Genomic DNA, 20,668 nt, shown 5'->3' on the forward strand with positions numbered 1-20,668 from the left:
CGCGAGTATATGGGCGGGGCTTTTCTGTGACGACCATGAGGGGGAGGGCGTGAGCGTGCAGCTGGTGGGCGTGCCCCCCGCCGCCCCGCCCCCTGCTCGTTGCGATGTTGCTGAGGCTTCAAGATGGCGGAAGCCCTGACAGCTCAGGAGCACCTGGTAAGCTTCTTTGGACGGAGTTTTCACCTGTTTTTATTCAGTGTGTACCGTCCAACCCGATACAGTTAATTAAAACAACAACTGACGAGTTGCCCTAACATTGTTTGCTTCTGACTGTTCCGGGTAATGCTCAGATTCCGTGCCCGATCGCACCCTCCTTCAGGGCGACTGACGGGTTAGCATGAGCTAGCATAAGCAAGGTTTGCTAATCCAAACTGCGGACGCTTACCGCTTATTCTTTTTTGCTAGTCACCCCCTAAACTGCACACCTCCCACAGAGTATTACAAGTGGCGTCTTATCTTTAAAATTAATAATATTGTTTCGATCCACGTGGTGTGCAGTGCCCGTGCAGCTATGGTTCGCATCCAGCTACCACATGCAACTTAGCCCCCTAGGAAATGCTAACAGCTCCTGTTAAACCAACAAGGGAATTATTTCACTGTAAAGCGCTTTATAAATAAAGTTGAGTTGAGTTAATGTGTCCTTGTACAAAAACAAAAACAAAAAAAACGCTCCATGTGTTTCGTGACAAGTTTTCCCCTCAGAGCTAACTGTCAAATAGTGCCATAATTTACATACGAGAATTCTCAGAAGTGACTCTCCCCTTTCTCAGCATCCGTATTGCTGTCAATACAGCATTACAAGTTCAGCAGGCTTGTCATCAACGACATTTTTAGCTAGGTCGTGTTTGCTCCTCATCAAACAATAAAAAGATGATACTGTACTTTATTAAGCCACAAGGGAAATTCTCAATATAAACAATACAAGGCAAAACAATAATGTGGCGAAACAATAGTAAATATAGTTTATAAAGATCTTTATAATATGGAAAATATGCTTATCAATGTCTTTTGTTTCAGTATGGAAATCAAATAAAAGTCATTCTTGTGCGGTTTGAAAGTCCAGCACGGGGCGTATATTGATGACTGTGCAAGGTGTTGTACAGTACAGAAATGAGGGAACGCAGTATTAGCGTTTTCCCTACAGGGGTGGAATTAAAAAGACGATTGGCGCAGGATATGAAGGATTTCCTCAGTCTGTCTGTGGAGCAGGGCAGTGATTGCTCCCTGTCACTGAAGCTTCTCCTCTACCCGGAAATCCGTGGAGGCTGTGAATTGTCTATGATGGACAATAGCTTGTTCGACATCCTCCTCTCTGCCATAGATGTCATATGTCCACGATAAAAACTGCCTTCCATCACAGTTTGGCCAGTTGAAAATCGTCCATTTTCTCAACGACGCCCCCACAGCACACAACTGCACACACGATGGCGCTTACATCACAGATAGGTAGATCTCCAGCATCTTTTTGTAGATGATAAACAAGAGGCCAGGTTAGCAAGGTCAAATGGGAAATCATTTTGTAGATAAGAATACTAGGCAAATGTATAACAATTGAGGACATTCTACCATGATCATAAACTGTTCAGACCAATTTTAGATGAGTACCAAACTGTAGTTTGAGCTATGGTGCGTACAGCGTGACTTGTAATGGTTATGTTGTTTTGACTTTCGGGTCTTCAGCAAGTCACTCACGTGATTTGTTTGGCACAATTTTTATGTCTGATGCGGCGATGCCCTTCTTCATGCAACAGTGCAGTGATTGGGTGTATGACAACTGGCTGGGAAGTGATCCTGTGCCACCTGCATGAAAGGCACTACAATAACTCTGCTCATGTGTCATGACTACAGTATTGTTTTATCCTTGTAAGATGAACCGGTTGGTTATGTCTTGTACTTGGTCCCAGGTACTCATATTTACCTGCATTGATTGTTGAGCTATGAAATAGCACAATATTGATTGATGGCTTTTGTTGCTGAATATGGATAGTTGTCTGCGTGTGTAAACAAATCTTCATTTGCTTCTCTGAAATTCGTGAAAGGAAAACCCGGTATTGTTTTATGTCATTGCCCTCCTTGTGTTAGTTATAAATCGGAGGACAGATCGGCTCAGTTGGCTGATAAACAAGCGGCTTGTTAGAGTTGCGTGTCATCTTCCAGCGGGCACACCCTGGCTGCCAGCATTTGCATCTGACATAATTATTGTATGAAAATGTATTAAGGCCTCACTGAGGAAAATGGTAAAAGGTCTGCTAGACCTAATATATTAATCCCATCATGTCTTCTTTGTCTAGGGTAGCCTTCTGTTTCTACATTACACATGCAGTCTCTTTTCCATCCCTCTATCTATGTTATGGTCCAGGCTGTGGAGGAGTTCCTGAGTCAGGTGCGTCTCAGGGAGCAGCCTCACTGTGCTGGGCTCGTCTCGCAACCCACAGCTGTTAAGTTTCTTATGGCCCGCAAGTTTGACGTCAACCGAGCCGTCGACCTCCTCCAAGCATACAAGGTACAGCTGGGCCCAGATTTGGGACACCAATGAAATACCCTTTTCAGCTGTCAGTGAGATACCACAGAGACTCTCAAATATTTACTACTGCACTGTAAGCTATTAACTTTATACTTCTCTCCCGCCACAAACATGATATATATTAGAACACAAGAATCAAAGAGGGGATCATCAATATAAACCCTGACGAGGAGCCGCTCCGTTCTGAGCTGCTCAGTGGCAAATTCACAGTCCTGGTGAGTAGTGGAGTTGTATGTAGCTCACTATCTAAACTACACAGAAATTTGTATATCTACTATCTTTATAGGACAATATTTCTTTGTATGTGTCCTTGTCTTTTCACTCGAATTTACGTCTTGTTCCCTCCAGCCTGGACGTGACGCAAACGGTGCTGCGCTCGCGCTCTTCACAGCTCGCCTTCATCGGCCAGACGTGACCACTCACAAAGCAGTGCTGCAGGCCATCATTTATCAGCTGGATAAAGCCATAGACAGGTGACACACCCGCAACCACTGTACCCTTGAACTCCCCATTTTATTGAGAGTCAATGCACAATCTCGAACTTGTGGTGGATTTCTAAATGGTCGTTTCTTTCTGCACAGTATTCAAACCCAGAGAGACGGACTTTTATTTATCTACGACATGACCAACTCCAGTTACGGGAATTTTGACTATGAGCTCTGTGTCAAGATCCTCAATTTGCTCAAGGTGGATGAATGAATGAAAATGAATTTGGCTTTGCAGTGTGTCCAGATCAGTGATTCCCATCCACTTTGCGGCGGCACGTTAGTGTACCATCAGAGGTCTGAAAATTAAGATCTCAGTGGCAAAATACCACCATTTAGGGGCAGGCTGTGGATGTGCTGTGAAATGTAAAATATGAGCCTCTGTTTGGTAAGGTTGGGAATCACTGGTCTTATTTGAATGAAGTTCACTGATTAGCTACATGCTGTCTGCTTCCCCTAGGGGGCGTTTCCCGCTCGTTTAAAATGTGTCTTCATTGTATCCTCGCCTCTGTGGTTCCGAGCACCTTTTGCGGTTCTACGCCTCTTTGTGCGGGAGAAGCTGAGAGAACGGGTATGTCTATTTTTACCGCAGTTTACCTTTTGAATGGCTCGCTCTTTTGCTATGAAGTGAATCCATGTATGTATGGGGAGAGATTTGTCTCAAAAATATTCACACAAATAAAGCCGTGATTTTCACGTTTTTCAGATCCATAAATATATTCGTGATTTTCACGTGTTTTTCAAATCCACAAACATTTTCTTCATTTTCATGTGTTTTTCAGATGCACAAATATATCCACAATTTTCATGTCTCTTGATGATGAAGACTCCATTTCTGTTTTTAGATGTCCAATTTTAAACGAGAAATGTCTCGTTCTGTTCAATGGAGACAGCAACACTGCCTCCCAGTGGACGGAGGAGGAACAGGCCTTAGAGACGTGAATATCTGAGGGTTTGTGTGTGTGGAAAGTCTCAAAACGATGTTAGTCTAAAACAGTGGTGCCCAAGTCCGATCCCAGAGAGCCCTTATCCAGCCTATTTTCCTTGTCTCCCTCCTTCAGCGCAGTTGAATCTGATCAGCTAATCACCAAGCTTTGCAGAAGCCTGATAACGATCCTGATCATGAATCAGGTGTGTTAGTGGAGAGAAACATGGAAAGCATGCCGAATAGGGGCTCTTGAGGACCCAACTTGGGCACCTCGGTCTAAAAAATAAAGGCGCGTGCCGTGCGGGATGATCCACAAACGCACTTTTGACACCTCACAAGCAAAAGTTATGGAAAATGCACACACAAAATTAAAAAAAGATGTGAAAATCGTGGGTATATTTGTGCAGATGAAAAACACATGAAAATCACAAATGTGTTTGTGTGAATATTTTTTCGCCAAATCTCTCCCCATACGTATGTCCTATCTTTTCCACCTTCCAGGTATGTACAGTGAAGGCTCATGAGCTGGCCAGTCACATCCCAGTCTCCTCCCTCCCTGAGCACCTCGGCGGCACATCCCAATATAGCCATGTGGCCTGGATCCAGTCCTGCGTCAATGCAAACGCCGTGGAGGGTGACACACAAGTACACGACACACACGACTGCGTGGGAAGCCTGCTGCGCTCTTACAGCCTGGAGTGCGGGGACCCGACGAGCATTGGAGCTACGGTGGCCGACGGCCATTTAAGTACCCAGCTGGGCTCTGAGCTAGCCGCAGCTAACTCAAACTTCTATGACGATAGCAATGCGAACCCACACAACCACTGTGGTGTGGATGAGGGCAGGACTCAGCTGAGCCCGCATTCCGCTGCAAACAGGCTACTGGGGAACCACCAACACTGGAACGGGTCAGCTGGAAGTGACTTGAACCCCAATTCGAACATGAATGGCCGGGGACGCCAAGCTCCCCCGCAGTCTGACACGCCCCCTGACACGCCCCTCTCTCACAAAGGCGACAGGGACGCAGTGGATGACAGAACGACGGACTCGGATAACGGACCTCTGAGTGAACATATTAAAGAGGTGGATGATGATGATGAGGAGGAGGAGGAGGGCGTGCCGCCGTTGCCCCAGAAATCTTTGCCTCGACCGCCCCACCAGCCCGCCTCCCAGACATCGGCCTTGTCCTCGTCGCGGGGTCCCGATGACGAGGACTGCTGCATGGAGGAATCCGTTCACATGCCGGAACAGGGAGGCATGGCCATGCACGAGTTAGTGGATCATGTGAAGAGGAAGAAGAAGAAAGGGATCTATCAGGAATATGAGGAGATTCGCAAGGAGCCACCGGCAGGCACCTTTGACTACTCCAAGTAAGATATTGTCAGATGACGCTTGTTTTGACACATAACCTCTAGTCAAATGGGATGACTACGACTTTGTGTTTTGAGCTTAATGCTAGGGCTCGAGCCCTGCAGTAAATAGCACAACTTTGCGAGTAGTTAATGTTCACCCAAAACGGTTTGTCTATACATGTCACAAGGCTTAGAACCAAGCTCGCAGTTTGAACTTGTGCTCTGTGGGAACAAGGATGATATGGGGACCTTCTCTGCCTTGTATTCTTGCTGCTTAATTATGCTGCATCTCTTCCAGTAAACCCCGATTTAATAATTTGGATAAGGTTTGGAAACAATCGACTGTGATGTAGTGTGGGAACACAGTAATGGAAAAAAGAATGTGTTTATCTGTGACTTGTAAACATTCTACGGCTGGGTATTGATTCTGATTTTCTCCATCGATTCGATTTCGATTCACAAGAGTTCAATTCTATTTCAATTTTTTCCAGTTTTGATTCACTTCAATTCGATATTGATTAATTATGGAACATCAGTTCTTCTTTACTATCAAGACATGATAAAAACTCCACAAACATTAAATTCCAAATTGAATTTTGCGGAGGCAGTAACTGGTTAAATTATTTTGTTTATTAATGATAATAATGAAAGTCACATGTTTTAGTGATGGAAAAATGAAGCTTCATGAACCACTTGTGATATCTTTTACTCCTCTAGATGGTGCTCTTGTTTTAAAGATAAAGGCTATTGTAGTGGAACTTGATTATATTTCCACTATATTTTTAAACCAAGAGTGCCATATAGAGCAGTCAAGAAGTATCAAATGTTTCATGAAGCTTTGTCTGCCCATTAGTAGTTATAAACACTTAAATGTTACACATACATTGACATCAGCAATGATGAAATGAACTTATTTTCATAATTGTAATTCAATAATTGCAATATAAATTAAAAATATTATAAATTGTTTTAAAATGCAATAAGTCAGGTCTTTCATAAATGTAAGAAAATACTTTTAAATTCACGTGAACAGTAATTTTCAAGAAAAAAGTAAGATGCAAAAAGGCCTTTAAAATTCAATTTTCTGTTGGGAATGGCATATATTAAAAATAATCGATTCACGCTTTTATGAATCGATATCACACTTGAAAAGGAAAATGGGTTCGACATTGATTATTCGATCTTTTTAAATCCAGCCCTAAAACTATGTCGTCATCATAGAAGACTTGTCAGCCTCACTCATGCTAACAAACCTGACCTTCTCTAAACTCGGCCATAGCCGCCTGCTGTGCTTGACTTGTTTGCCTTTGACATTTTGGACAAACCTTTCATTGACTAATAATCTCTCCGGGGCATCCCCTGCTTCTCTCACCCTTGCTGGGATAAGTTCCAACTCCCTTGTGATCCTCAACAGTACCGACGATATACAAGATGGACGGCCACTCCGCTGTTAAGACATTTGACATTTATTTTGTATGTTTTATTCCCAGGAAACTGTCCAATCAGCTCAAGAACCGGTACAGTGATGTTCTGTGTCTGGATCAATCCAGAGTGCGACTCTGCCAGCTCTGTGATAATGAGGACGAGGTAATGGTAAATTCATCTAAAGCTGACTGTCTCGTGCGTGTGTGCGCGGGAGGCCTCGGTGAAGATTGTCACACCAAGCTCTTCCGCTGTGTCTCTTTTGCAGACTTCAGATTACATCAATGCAAGCTTCATGGATGGCTACAAGAGGAGAAAGGCATACATTGCTACTCAGGGTAAAAAGCGCTCAATCCTACTCGTGTTTATTTTTCATCAGGTTCTCCGTGCATTATACACTTGCCATCACTATTTCAGCCAAATCTGATGCTATTTGTGTTGCTCAGGTCCTTTGCCCAAAACATTTGGGGACTTTTGGCGCATGGTGTGGGAGCAGATGGTACTCATCATTGTCATGACAACAAGGTGAATTCTTTTGAATTCAAAAGCGCGCGTATGACGAAGTAAGGCCGTTTCATGCACAACTAGTGCTCATAAATGCGCATGTTGTCTGCATCAGAGTGGTGGAGCGAGGGCGTGTGAAGTGCGGCCAGTATTGGCCACTGGAGGAAGGCCGAACGGAGCAACACGGATATTTCCTGATCAGGAACACCCACATCCAGGTCTTCCAGGACTTCAAACTCTCACATCTGGAGCTCTTTAACACTCAAGTGAGTTATACCACCTGCAGTATGAGTAATATTCAAACTTTTTTTTTTCAACTGGACCTTTTCATATTATTATTTTTTCAGGAGCTCTTTGTATAACTCTAAACTGCTACCACAGTTATAAACTAGGGGTGTCACGTGGTTAAAATTTTACATCATATTTAATCGCATGACTTCAATAGTTAACTCGATTAATCACAGATTTTATATCTGTTATAAATGTACAATAAATAAGTTTTCAAACTCTTAACATAAAAGTGAAATGTCAAACTAATAGAAATATGGCTGCATCTTTTAGTCATTGATACAGTAGTTTCATAATAATTAATAAAATTGAGTTAAAATTAAAAAGCTGTAAAAAAAAAAAAAAAGTGTGATATTGATTTGTTTTCAGGTTATTTTTCTGCCACTAGATGGCATAATTGCATTTGTACGACTGACAGCTCAGTGCATTTTTCTTTTCGCATTAAGAGCTATCTAATCTTTAACATTAAGTGAAATTCTGAACATCTTTAAAACTGTAAAATATAACTTCACCCCAGTTTCCACAAATATATGCATTATTATTAAATGTATTACTTGCTAAATTTTAACGTGGACGTGTCTGCTCCATTGCAAATGGAATTCCCCCAGCACATGCTTTCCAAGTAAGGGGTGGTCGTTAAATCGCGCGTTAAAAACATTAGTGACCTTAAAGGAACTTTAACCCAAAATTAACACAATAATTTTGACACTCCTTTTGTAAACACATTTTTATATGAATAGAATTCAGAGTTTTTGCTATACATCTCTCCTATTGGAGTTTATTAGTGTGCAAATGTAACTATTGACTATGAGTGTCATTGCACTCTCATTTTTTTGATCAAGTCTGGGGAGAAACGAGATGTTTGCCACTACCTCTACGTCAGCTGGCCGGACTTCGGGGTGCCCAAGAGTGCGTCGGCCATGTTGGACTTCCGCGAGCATGTACTTCAGAGGCGGGAGGTCGCAGTCCAGAGTCTGGGCTCCAGTTGGAAGGGGCCTCCAGGGGGCCCCCCTGTGGTGGTACACTGCAGTGCGGGCATCGGCCGGACAGGTAAATGCAAATATGATATGTATGGAGAAATGAATGCCAAGTTCTCGTGGCTTTAATAATGGAAATAGTATTTTAACAAATTTGAAGCATTCTTGTGTTTTGTCTTGCGATATTATTATATATGCCGTAATACAGTCTTTCTTCAACTATCACCAATTATGTATGAGTTGGTTTCAAAAAGCTTGGTGGCGCCTGCTCTATGTATACGATGTTTTATGTAATTTATAGACACTAGTACAACAGTGCAGTTTATTGTTTGTATATTCTAGCTGCCGGGGAATCTTGTTCATGTTGGACCGGTATTTCAACTGTGCTGTACTCTGCTTAAATTTGATCAAACGTAGAGAAGAGAGAGAACCTGATGATAGCCAGATGTAAATTGTGCATAAATACAAAAAAACACGTGACCAGTCCAATTAATGACTGTGAAAGAAATAACAGTAATATTAGTTACGAATTAGCATTAAGTTGCGTACTGTGACCCATAAAAATAATGGAAATGCAATACATTTGGAGAAAACAGCATCAAATTGGACTGGTTTTGATCATGTGGTTTAATATTTTAAGCATTCTTGTGTTTTGTGTTGCAGTATTGATTAGCTAATGTAATGTCTCCTTTCTCCTCACTGTCTCGCCAACTGCCGTCCATCTCCCTTTTGTATTAACAATATTGATTTGCTCTTCATCCCTACATCCTTCCTGGCTTCAGGCACCTTCTGCACACTGGACATCTGCCTGTCCCGGCTGGAGGACATCGGCACAGTGGACGTCCACCAGACCGTGCGGCGCATGCGAACGCAGCGGGCTTTCAGCATCCAGACCTGGGACCAGTACTACTTCTGCTACACGGCGGTCATCGAATATGCCACGCGCCGCGGCAAGCTCGGCCCGGTGCAGTGGTCCGACTCGGACATAGAGACCGACAGCGAGTGAGAGACGCGCGGGGGCCAGGAAGTCGAGCAAAGCCCATGTCGGCATGGCACGTTTGGGAGTCGAGAGATGAGGGAGACGTCTGCACTGCCGTGACAAAAGAGAGAAAAGTCTTCTTGACTTGGCTCTCGATGTTATGACGCTCCAATCCAAGTTGGTCCCTCGTGTGAACAGGCACGCGGGGAGACCTGAAGCGCTTTCTAAGAAAACATGTGGAGTCCTGCCAATTTCAGAGCAAATGGCATGGGAGCTCTACCTGCCCTGCACTTGTCCTCTTGACAAGAACCTTGTAGCATTTTTCTATTGACTTGCACATGAGGAATGGCAAACTTGAACCCACCGAAACCTTTTTTCAGAGAGGATGCTTTTTAGTGAGACACGTGACAGATAATTGTGTGAGCCATTTCCAAATTTTATTTGTTTTTGTCCCATGATGTTTTTTTTTTTTTCCTTCCCCTTCCTATGGTGCATTTTCTACACGTGTTTCATATCGTATGCATATGTAGACTAACTTTCCAAAGCCAAAGTCGTCACCCGGAATGCTTGGATGTACTCCTTACTAAAATAATATAGACTGAAACCATGTATATTCTTGTAACATACAGCTACATTTATACATCGTTGTGCATAATAACCTCTTGAATAAGTGCAAAAATGCCTTGTTTTAATATAATGGTTTTAAAGCTGGACAGGTAAATCTTTGTAGCAAGCCAGGCTATAAAAATAACATCAGAATTGTATTCAAAGTGATGTCATGCCAAGTCTGACATTTTTACTCTTATTTGATTGGACTATTTTAAAGTAATTTGACCTTAAAAGTCCACCTTAAACTATTAATCTTACTTTATTCCGTAACCCTTTCCAGTATCACTCTTTACTCTTGAGACGTTTTCTGCCTCAGATGATTGTGCCTTCAGGTTGTCCTTTTTGTTTCACGTCACAGTGCAGCAGGTATAGTAATAATGACAGCCAAGCTTGTGCACTTGCATAGGACACGACACACTTTTTTGCCTTCAGTGCTGCCACTTAGGAGTAATATGAAAGTCATGCGTGGACAAAGTACTGGTTCCTCTTATCATTTGACCTCAGGGGCAAAGTTTTTTTATTTTTATTTTTTTTGTTTCTTTATAGATCCGTTACTGCATTTTGCATATAAATTATCATACAACCTACATCTTTATTTTGTGTTTTCACTGTATTTTATCCTGCTATATTTATGTCTTTGTAAAAAAATAATAATAATAATAATACAGGTTCAAAATCATTGAATGTTGGTATAACACCACAGCAGAATCATGCGATAAGCTGAACAAATCAGATGGGAGTTGAACTATATCTATATATTTTTGTTGTTAAACAGTGGTGTGTGTTGGAGAATACCTTACCATAGTATTTTAAGAACTAACTCATATAATTGCTGATTGTTCAATTGCTTTTGGGGGTGTTTTTACGAGGAGGGTTGCTTGACAATATGTTAGTCTGGGCCAAGGAAAAAACAGCAATGGAACAAAAAGATGAGGTTCTGCTTTGTATTGGGAAAATGGATGGATTGGTTTTGTTAGCATGTACACATGAGTCATGAATGTTTTAAGGGGCTGCTATTTCATTCATATTTGTGTATTATGGGCCCCTCAATGCCAAAGGCCAAGGCTCACCTTTTAATGTATCCTAGCATGGACCTCCCAATGCAGCCTCATATCCACCCATACACGCAGAGAGTCTCAGGAGCACGTCTAATGACAACCGTCATGCTAGAGCTAGAAAGCAAGTGTCCGGATTCTCCATGTTTTTAAATTGTCGTACGAGGAGTGCATAAAAACAAGATCACGTGTCATCCTTGTTGTTTTACTGTTCCCATGTATATCATGTGATTGAATGTTGGCCTTTTTACACCATGTACGCCTGGCTGGCCCATTAAAGCAATGCTATCACTATCTGGAAAGTGTACAAAGCTCATGTGATCTCTTACTGACTGGGTAACACTTTAAAAAATGATCAAAGAATGTAGTTTCTCCAATATGTATTTTTTAATGACTTTATTAATTGGCACCCCCTTGTGTAGTCATGCTCTGAATTTGCTCTTGCCCTTCTTCCTGTGTCTCACGCAGGAAGGACCTTTCAAATCACAGGGCTGAGAGGGGTTTCCACACAGGGTATCACTCAAGCTAGGACCGCTACTGCTGACCCCTACAACTTTAGAGGAGAAAAGAACATGAGGGCTAGTCTATTTATTTCATTTATATCAATCACTCACAACAGAATCATGTCAGAGCTGCGAATAGGAGAAATTAGTTAAGTATATCTGTTTTGTTTTGGTGCACCAGTCACCATATTTATGCACTTAAAAAGTTGCAACATGTATTTTTTTGCAAATTATTTTGTGGATCCCCGATTCACATTTTGATGAAATTACAAAAAACTCATTATAATCGCGACATGACGACGTGTCCACCCGGGGGCGGTCAGGAGCCAAACCGGAAGCAGGAAGTTGAGGTTTAACGTGCGAAATTCAAATTGCTCTAACAAAAACATTCATAGCTAGCAGTCCCTTTTCTTTACTTCGATAGTTTGTTGACGGATTTACCAATCTCATTTGACGCATCGGCGCACATTCTGGTGACCGAGAGAAACGTCATCAGTTCAGACGTGAGCGTTTTCCTAACGTAAGTTATATTAAATTGCTTTTGCTGGTCGTAACCGTGTGGTTGTTTGCTTGGCGAGCTATGAATCGGTCTTAGCGGCAGCGCTCCTGTAACTCAAGCAAGTCAAGCGACTTTTGTTAGCTTGTCACATTTCACGTCTTCCGTTTAATTGGATGTCTTCTTGGCCGCTTCGGCTAATTTTGTCTGCGCCAGAAGCAGGCAGAATGCCCGTGGAGAGGACGGCGCCCCGCGAGGTCGAAGGGCTTCACAAATACTTTGAGGTTTATGAAACTATCGGCTCAGGTAATTTGTTGAAAGAACAAGCTGTGGCGACAGTTTGTATTGTCCAATGTTGGCATTTTAAACGTGTTTTTGTTTTTCCAGGCGGGTTCGCTAAAGTGAAGCTGGGTCGTCACATCCAGACAGGAGAGAAAGTGGCCATTAAGATTATGAATAAGAAGGATCTTGGGGTGATTCTTTTAGATGCAAATTATTTTTGACCAATTTACCAGTATATAAAATATCTATATGTTACATTTCAGCGGTTGTTTCCTCTACAACGCTTTAATGCCAACTAAAACCGTTTTACATAATTTCTTAGGAGGATCTTCCTCGCGTGAAGGTGGAGATCGAGGCAATGAAAAATCTCAGTCATCAGCACATCTGCCGTCTCTACCAGGTCATTGAGACCCCCACGCAGATCTTCATGATACTTGAGGTGAGTATACAGGGAAGTCAATAAACTGCAGTTATACATTTGTCTTATTTGCCTACTCGCCTCTTGTTTTGGCCCCTGTATCTGTATTTCTTGCAGTACTGTCCAGGAGGGGAGTTGTTTGATTACATTATAGCAAAGGACCGGCTGTCAGAAGAGGAGACGAGAGTGTTTTTCAGGCAAATTGTGTCTGCCATGGCCTACGTCCACAGCCAGGGTTACGCACACAGGGACCTCAAACCGGTAAAACCATGTGCATGAGTGAAAGCTTTTGAAGTGGTTACTTATGAGCTCTTTGAAATGCAAATATCATATCTGATGTCTCTCTACACATTAGGAGAACTTGTTGATAGATGGAGACCACAATTTGAAGCTCATAGATTTTGGCTTATGTGCCAAACCTAAGGTACATGTTGACACTTCTGTGTGAGATGCAATGCATGATAAATAATAATGCTCAATTTTGATTCATTCACACTGTCAGAAAGGAAATTTAACAGTTTGTTGTGGCATTTCGAGTAATGCGTTTTTGCGTCACAGGGAGGCCTTGGATATGAGTTGATGACATGCTGTGGAAGTCCGGCTTATGCGGCTCCTGAGCTCATCCAGGGAAAAGCTTATATTGGTTCAGAAGTGAGTCCTTCAGTTTTTTTGTGTGCTCATACTTTCTAAATTGATCATCTTAAAAAATTGCTTTCCATGTATATTTACCTTGTCTTGGTGCCCTGAAGTAGGGTTTCATGATTTCTAATAACCAATGCTATGTTGCAGGCTGATGTGTGGAGTATGGGCGTGCTACTCTTTGCTCTGCTATGTGGCTATCTGCCCTTTGATGACGACAACTGCATGGTCCTCTACAGGAAAATTATGGTAAGAGCTGACTTTTTTTTTTTTTTTTGTTTAATCACTTTTACTGTTCTGCAAAAGTTGACTAAATGAGATAATGTATTGTTAGTTAGGTTAGTCTATATGGCCTGGATTATTTCCCATCTGACTCATGGCAAAAGGAAAGTAAACATTCAGGACAGATCACCAATCAGTTAAAAGCAGAACTCCATCAAAGTCAGCTGCTTGAACCTTTAAGTAAGCCTTCTGCACACTGTACAGGCATAAATGTGTGCGCCCTTTTTGAAAAAGTGTGAACACATTTTTCACAATTTTAAATGTGACTTGTCTATAGTTAAAACATTTAATTCATTTAATAACATTTCACTTATTTGGTCTGAAAATTATTTATTTACTACAATTGTAACTTTTAAGACATTAAATGTGAGAGTTTTTGAATGTAAAATTGTGACTTGGCTCAGTAAAGGTTGAGAAACACTGTTCTAGACACATTATTGCGGGACCAATTGAAGATTTTAGACATGATAAAACATGAAGGAAACAATTTAAAATTTGCTGTCTCTTGGAAAGCAATTTAAGGTATTCTGAGTGCATAAGTAAGTAAATATTATGCTGCTTACTCAGTCCTCTTAATTGTCAGTTAAGTCAAACCAGTTATGTGTCAAACTTGATGCTAATTCATCATCCTGTGAAGCGATTACTTCAAATAAAGAGCAAAAGGAAAACCACGTTCTTGCTTGAATAGCCACTTCAAATATTTTCTCATCCTTTCTAATGAGATCGCTGCCTGCAGATGACCTGTAAAGCTTATCCAGTAAAAACAGAAAGAGCAGATGTTAGTTTGTATTTCAAGTTTTCAAATGTACTTTCAGAAAGGGCAGTATGACAACCCATCATGGCTGTCCCCAGGAAGCATCCTCCTGCTCAACCAAATGATGCAGGTATGGTGACATGTATTATAATGGAAAAAATATATTTATTAAATAAAAAATAAAAATAAAAAAAAAACAACAACGTAGATCCATATTTAGCTGTAGTTACAATTTTTGTCCTGTAGGTGGACCCCAAGTTGCGTCTAGCAGTCCAGCAGCTGCTTGAGCACCCTTGGGTCATGAAAGACTACAACAGCCCTGTGGAATGGCGCAGCAGGCAGCCGGTACCCTAACAAATAAATATGCACATATAGTCACACACATACTGAATATTCGCACCACAAAATAGCCAGTAGGTTTACTAAAGTGTAATATGTTCAACTTTCAATTGTTTTTCATCACAGTGCTGTTCACGTAAAGCGGGGTTCTTCTTTCTTTATTTTGTAGCTGGGCCACATAGACGAGGACTGCATCACTGAGATGGCAGTCAACATGAAACGTTCCAGAGAAAGCACCACTGCTCTTGTTAAGGAGGTAGGGGTCACTTTTTTTTTTTCCCCTCATCAGAACCAAATTTTGAGAATGGTTCGCACATGGAAAACTGAAGAAATTAAAATGCATGCAAACATTCTCCCATTTGTATTTATCTGAGAATTGAACTGCACCATTACCCCCAAGCAAAAATTTTAAATACAGATACAGCGGAACCTCTCCCTTTGTCAACTGGCAACAATCTTCGGTGAAATTTTGCGTCTAAAGCTTTGAACACCATCATGCATGACGTTACCCCAGATTAAATTTCACATTGCTGCACGGCATTTCAGATAATAGTTGTTCATTTTGCTGTTTTTATATTACAATGGAGCCTTGACTCACATGTTTAATTTCTTCCACGGCCACAAATCATCTTTACTCAATAAAATGGATGGACATGTAATTACTAATTAATCCCTTCTGGTACCATCTAACTTTTTAATACACCAAAAGAACACTTAGCTATATTGCACTAATATAAAAACATACAGTAATGGCATAAATAAGAATATAAAGTTTGTGCATGCTGATATTTCAGTGGCCACCAGTGGGCAGTATAATACACACATTGAGTGCATATATTTAACAATCAGAGCTGTAATAATATTGGCTGATTTTTTTTTTAGAAGATAAAGAATATATGCCTTTGTGTATTGTTGCATGTTCTGCCTGCAAGTGTTGCGACTCCTTGTGTTCAAATCGAAGCTGTTTATTGGTTTATAGTTACCTTGATATTGATGCTCGTTTCGTTATCCTTGTTTTGGTATTAACTCATTTGCTCCCAAAAACGTATGAACACGTTCTATTTTTAATGTATTACATGTCCCAAAGACGTAGTTATACGTTTGTTTTGTTTTATTTATTTATTTATTATTATTATTATTATTATTATTATTATGATTTTATTTTATTTATTTATTTTTAATGCTAGCTAGAGCATACAAAAGGCTTTGATGCAGGCAACTGCAGAGAATGGGTGGGGAAAAAAATTGTAGTAATTACAAATACGACCAGCAGGTGGCAGCAGAGTATGATAGAGCAACCAGGGCCATGAAGAAAACAATGTTTCTCCACAATTCTAAGCAGATTTGTGAATAATGATGAAACTTAGCTGTATTGTAATTGCTTCAGTGAAAATGGCTGGGAGTGAACGAGTTGATCTTTATTTTATGCAATTGTCTTTGTTTAACTTTAAAGTGAACTTTAACTGGAAGTGGCAAAAACAGCTTCAAAAATGTTTGCTATCTGCCAAACTGTAGCATGTTGTGTAGTTTTCTTACCATAGCTAGTGCTTATAACTATTTTTTTTTTTGCTCCCAATTCAAGACAAAAAAAATTGATCGGACAACTCATATCTCAAAACGTGTGAGTCGTGTCACTCGTAAGTCGAGGTACCACTTTTTCTATGGAAAATGGTTCCTAAATATGAAATCGGAAAGCATTGTGTCATTAGACACACCTTACTCAGAATGTCCTCACTTCTATGCAATCATTGAGAAAATACTCGTTTCTGTACAACAAATCCAAACTCCAGTGATTTTTAAACGTGTGTGCAGTGGCGTTACGACCACATCACAGCCACGTACCTGCTCCTGCTGTCCAAGAAGCAGAGAGGAAAGCCAGTGCGGCTCCACACAGAGCCCCACGTCACCGAGGACGCCGTCTCTCCACGACACGGCCGATCGCAGGTCGAACCACAACTCCTAGCATGCCTTTCCAGCTCAATGGCAAGTCCTCAGCCACCAAAATAAATTGCTTTCCTTTGTCCCCAGACGAAGAAATCTCTTCATTTCGATGACGGCGACAACGCCGTCATTTTGGGTTCTTTGGATCTTTGTTCAGACTACATCGACGATTGCGCGTGGGTCTCACGCGAGAAGACGGCAGGAATTACAGCCGACAAGGTTGGTTCAGGTCAAGATGTGTCTATTATGCTTCACTGGAGAAATGCGCTAATACAACCTGTATTTCTACAGCGGTTGGCATCGCTGTTAGAGAAGAGATGTTTTGGCAGTCCGCTCCCCGAGAGGGGTCAAGTAAGAGACCAGCACCACAAGGAGACAAGGCACAAAGAGCAGCGACAAGCCAGTGAGAACAAAGAGAATATTGACCAGCAGCAGAAAGACGTGGAAATATTTGCACTGCCTCCACCTCGCACGCCTTCCTCCAGCAAGAAGAACACGCGTCCCAAGAATGCGTTGACCACACCCAATCAGAAAGTGTCCAATGGCACCAGAAGCACACCAAAAGGTTGGAACATGATGAAGGGCATCGTGTTTTTGGTCAAATTATTTTGTGAAGGTTTTTGGTTGATCCCGAAAGACACTTATTTCTAATATGCTGTGAGTGGTTTAGGCTTGTGGAAAAGGTTTGGGGAAGGCTTCTTTTTTTTTTTTTGAGTAAAATCCATAAAGGCATGCTTGGCTGAGTTTAGTTGAAGAGCTTGAGAGCACTGAACTCCAACAAAGAAAATTTGGGGATGAACTAGGCGAGAGATTTTGGAAGTGGAATGGCCACATGTCCCATTACTTTTGTCCACCCAGTGTGTTTGTTTGTATTTCCGTTAATATATTTGTCTTCTTGCTTCTCTAATCACAACAGCAGCACAAACCACATGGCACACATTTGCAAATAAATTGTCTTGTGGTAATGATCTTTTTTTTTTTTTTTTTTGGAGGGGGGAAGACTTGTTTTCTCCTCCTTGTAGCTTTTTTCTGTTTCAATGCTTTTCCTGTTATTAGGCTTTTGAAAGTGGACACGCACTTTTCGCTGTCAACTGGACGTTCGGCTTATCGTGAGGCTAATTCTATTGGCTCAAATTATGGACGCTAATAGAAATTGCAAATCATTACAGTCTTAATTACGTACAAGGCGGAATCTGATGCGGAAATTGTGTCAGCTTGCAGGCTGCAGCACCGCCCCCCCCCCTTTTTTTTTTTTTTTTTAACCACCTTGTTGCTTTAGAACTTTTGTTGTGATCCACTCTGGCCTGTAGGTGAATAATATTGATCCATTTTTAGAATATCATTTTCTTGTTGTTCTGATGATCCTAAGGTGGTGACATGACATCGCATTCAGGTCATGTGTGTGTCTGTGTGTTGCAGCTGGAGGCAGTGGTTCGAAAGAGCCTGTTAAGAGGGGAGCAGCAGAGAGTAAAGAGTCCACCAACATTGAGATCCTCGCCTTTAGTCCCGAAAGAAGGCGAGTCCCACACCAGCACAGAGAAAATAGTGTTCCCTCGCTATAACGTGGTTCACTTTTCACGGTCCTGCTGTTTCATGTTTTTTAGTGCAATTTTGCATGCATTTTTTTTTTAACAGTAATTTACCTATTTTATAAAATTTATAAAGGTTTAAACATTATTTTTTTAATGAGAGAAATGTAAATGCTTCAATGAGAAACGTGTATAAACTGTGTGGTGAGGGGTTTTAGAGCTTTAACACATTTATAATGAATATAAAACATAAAGCTGACCACTTCGCAAATTTCATTTATTGCAGGTATTTTTTTGGAACCTAACATCAGCGGAAATCGAGGGCATCAAAACTTTTTAAAAATTACCTTGTCTTTTAATTTTAAACATTTTTAATATATATATATAAATTGCAGGGGCTTCCAGGATCATCAGTATGTGTTAAGCTAAATATAAAATAGCTCTCTAAAGTTTTGTTCTAAAAATAGTTTTCGAAAAATTCAACATAATTTCTTAATTTTATTTAAGTTTTTTTCCATTTTAAAAATGAAAAGTGTACGGAGTTCCCAGTGTCAGCTTCACTTTTGTAAAGTGGAAATTTTAAATGAAATGAAAAGTTCCCTGTATCTCACTGAGTGATAAATGCATGCGAATGTAGCTCATTTGGGGTTTTCGTCAGGGTTTGTAAAATATTTCAAAAGATCTTCGCATATAGTGAAAAACTATCTGTATATGTTTAAAGTATTTTTGTGATAAGTAAAAGCTGTGAACATCTTATAAATGCCAAATATCGGCACCGATAATCAGCCCGGCCGATAATCAATCTATCCCTAAGAAAAACAATACGACAACACCATCTGCTAAAGTTTGTCTGCATCTTCTGCCACAGGTCTCGCTCTCTGGACATGGCCGGCAGCGGCGACAGCGGAAAGAAGCGAATGGGAGGGCGAGTGTTCGGCTCCCTGGAGAGGGGCCTGGACAAGGTGATCACCATGCTCACCCCCAGCAAGAGACGAGCGCTGCGAGACAACCCGCGCAAGATCAAGGCAGGCGCCTCCCCAATGAGCACGCTGTTCCGTCTGCACCCTGTCTGACTGTGTGCCAACATCTCCCTCTAGGCCCTGTACAACGTGACCCTGACGGGGCAGACCAACCCGGACCAGGTGCTGAATCAGATCCTCTCCGTGCTGCCTGAGAAAAATGTCGAGTTCACCCAGAAAGGGTAAGAAAAATCTCCACCTGATTCCCTCATCAACTTGAATAACAATGCAACATCGAGAAATGAAAATTTGCCAGGTTCATACTGTGCCCCCCTTTTAAGAGAGGACTTTGAGCCTTGCCCCCCCCTCCTCCTTGTGTTCCTTTTTCATCTGAGAAACTCAGGACATTGAAAAGCGATCCACCAGGCTTCCCGTTTTGTCTCCCCGTGTTGCTTATTGTTGTTTTCATGTTTCTTGGACATCTATGAAATCATCTGAAATGCGTTGTTTTCCTTTTATCCAGCTACACGGTGAAGTGCAGAACCTGGGATGACTTCGGCAAGGTAACCATGGCCTTTGAGCTGGAGGTGTGCCTACTGCACAGGCCAGAAGTGGTTGGCGTGCGTCGTCAGCGACTAAAAGGAGACGCTTGGGTCTACAAGCACCTGGTGGAGGACATCCTCTCCACGTCCAGCATCTGAGCAATACAAGTCACTGCTTTTTAATACCACTCAACAGAAACATTACATTTATATCTGCCATGTACAGTCATTCCCCCGATATCTAATTTTGTTGTACTTCTTGCCAGTTCACAAAATGTACAGTCTTAACTTTATTTACTGTACAGCTTGTCGATGTTTTTAACGCCTAAATCTGCTTGATTTAGTTGCAGAAATAAAACAGTTTACTAATATTGACTTTTTTTTTTAACATGATTACAATTCTGTTATGTTTGACATGTTTGTGACAATGTAAAGGGAGCAAAAATAAATAGTTCATGCATCATTCTAAATGAGAGTCCATCCATCCATTTTCCAAACCGCTTACTCCTCACAAAGGTTGTGGGGGGGTGCTGGAGCCTACCTCAGCTGGCTATGGGCAGTAGGTGGGGTACATCCCGAACTGGTCGGCAGCCAATTTCATTCAAATACATAATTAAGGAGAGGGGGAGAAGAGAAGCAAATATCGTCACATCACAGCGGAAATGTTCCACACCTCCGCAGTAAGTCAAAGTCCATAAGATACTATATGAGTGATTTTCAATGCTGTAGTTTTATGGCTCACACATAATCTAAATGTGCTAATATGGCATGGATTCATTGTATTGCAATTTTGGTTCATCCTAAATAGAAGTCATTTATGAAAATATTTAGAAAACTCAATTTTGTCAATTTTCCTCCGGA

At 41.3% G+C, this 20,668-nt stretch overlaps 2 protein-coding genes across 5 annotated transcripts; both read left to right on the plus strand.

Annotated features, from left to right (window-relative positions):
- The first annotated feature begins 4 nt into the window (after positions 1-4).
- ptpn9b (protein tyrosine phosphatase non-receptor type 9b) lies at positions 5-11,425 on the plus strand. The gene is made up of 13 exons (XM_077525042.1): positions 5-156; positions 2,360-2,503; positions 2,650-2,739; positions 2,873-2,997; positions 3,106-3,211; positions 3,470-3,580; positions 4,439-5,307; positions 6,780-6,876; positions 6,980-7,049; positions 7,158-7,236; positions 7,331-7,481; positions 8,346-8,553; positions 9,263-11,425. Exons 1-13 carry the CDS (start codon positions 124-126, stop codon positions 9,484-9,486), a joined length of 2,307 nt encoding a protein of 768 aa, XP_077381168.1. The 5' UTR covers positions 5-123; the 3' UTR covers positions 9,487-11,425.
- A 494-nt stretch (positions 11,426-11,919) lies between these two features.
- melk (maternal embryonic leucine zipper kinase) lies at positions 11,920-20,277 on the plus strand. 4 transcript variants are annotated; one of them, XM_077524191.1, is made up of 17 exons: positions 11,920-12,146; positions 12,339-12,428; positions 12,510-12,595; positions 12,727-12,843; positions 12,940-13,083; positions 13,178-13,246; positions 13,381-13,473; positions 13,612-13,710; positions 14,559-14,627; positions 14,744-14,842; positions 15,006-15,092; positions 16,649-16,780; positions 16,865-17,342; positions 18,197-18,293; positions 19,175-19,331; positions 19,404-19,507; positions 19,789-20,277. In XM_077524191.1, exons 2-17 carry the CDS (start codon positions 12,350-12,352, stop codon positions 19,964-19,966), a joined length of 2,088 nt encoding a protein of 695 aa, XP_077380317.1. In that variant the 5' UTR covers positions 11,920-12,146; positions 12,339-12,349; the 3' UTR covers positions 19,967-20,277. The 4 variants fall into 4 exon arrangements, with proteins under 4 accessions (XP_077380317.1, XP_077380318.1, XP_077380316.1 ...); XM_077524192.1 differs by having other exon boundaries at positions 11,920-12,129; positions 12,342-12,428; XM_077524190.1 differs by having other exon boundaries at positions 11,921-12,146; positions 12,342-12,428.
- Positions 20,278-20,668: the final 391 nt, after the last annotated feature.

The sequence above is a fragment of the Festucalex cinctus genome, chromosome 6 (genome assembly GCF_051991245.1).
Source record: "Festucalex cinctus isolate MCC-2025b chromosome 6, RoL_Fcin_1.0, whole genome shotgun sequence".
NCBI lineage: Eukaryota > Metazoa > Chordata > Actinopteri > Syngnathiformes > Syngnathidae > Festucalex > Festucalex cinctus.

Excerpts from the sequence above, each read along its gene's own strand:
- ptpn9b (XM_077525042.1), top strand. The coding sequence starts at position 124 with ATGGCGGAAGCCCTGACAGCTCAGGAGCACCTG. Across the intron at positions 157-2,359 it reads TGACAGCTCAGGAGCACCTG|GCTGTGGAGGAGTTCCTGAG; the intron begins GTAAGCTTCTTT and ends GTTATGGTCCAG. Across the intron at positions 3,212-3,469 it reads AGATCCTCAATTTGCTCAAG|GGGGCGTTTCCCGCTCGTTT; the intron begins GTGGATGAATGA and ends TGCTTCCCCTAG.
- melk (XM_077524191.1), top strand. The coding sequence starts at position 12,350 with ATGCCCGTGGAGAGGACGGCGCCCCGCGAGGTCGAAGGGCTTCACAAA. Across the intron at positions 13,247-13,380 it reads GCTTATGTGCCAAACCTAAG|GGAGGCCTTGGATATGAGTT; the intron begins GTACATGTTGAC and ends TTTGCGTCACAG. Across the intron at positions 18,294-19,174 it reads GCCTTTAGTCCCGAAAGAAG|GTCTCGCTCTCTGGACATGG; the intron begins GCGAGTCCCACA and ends CTTCTGCCACAG.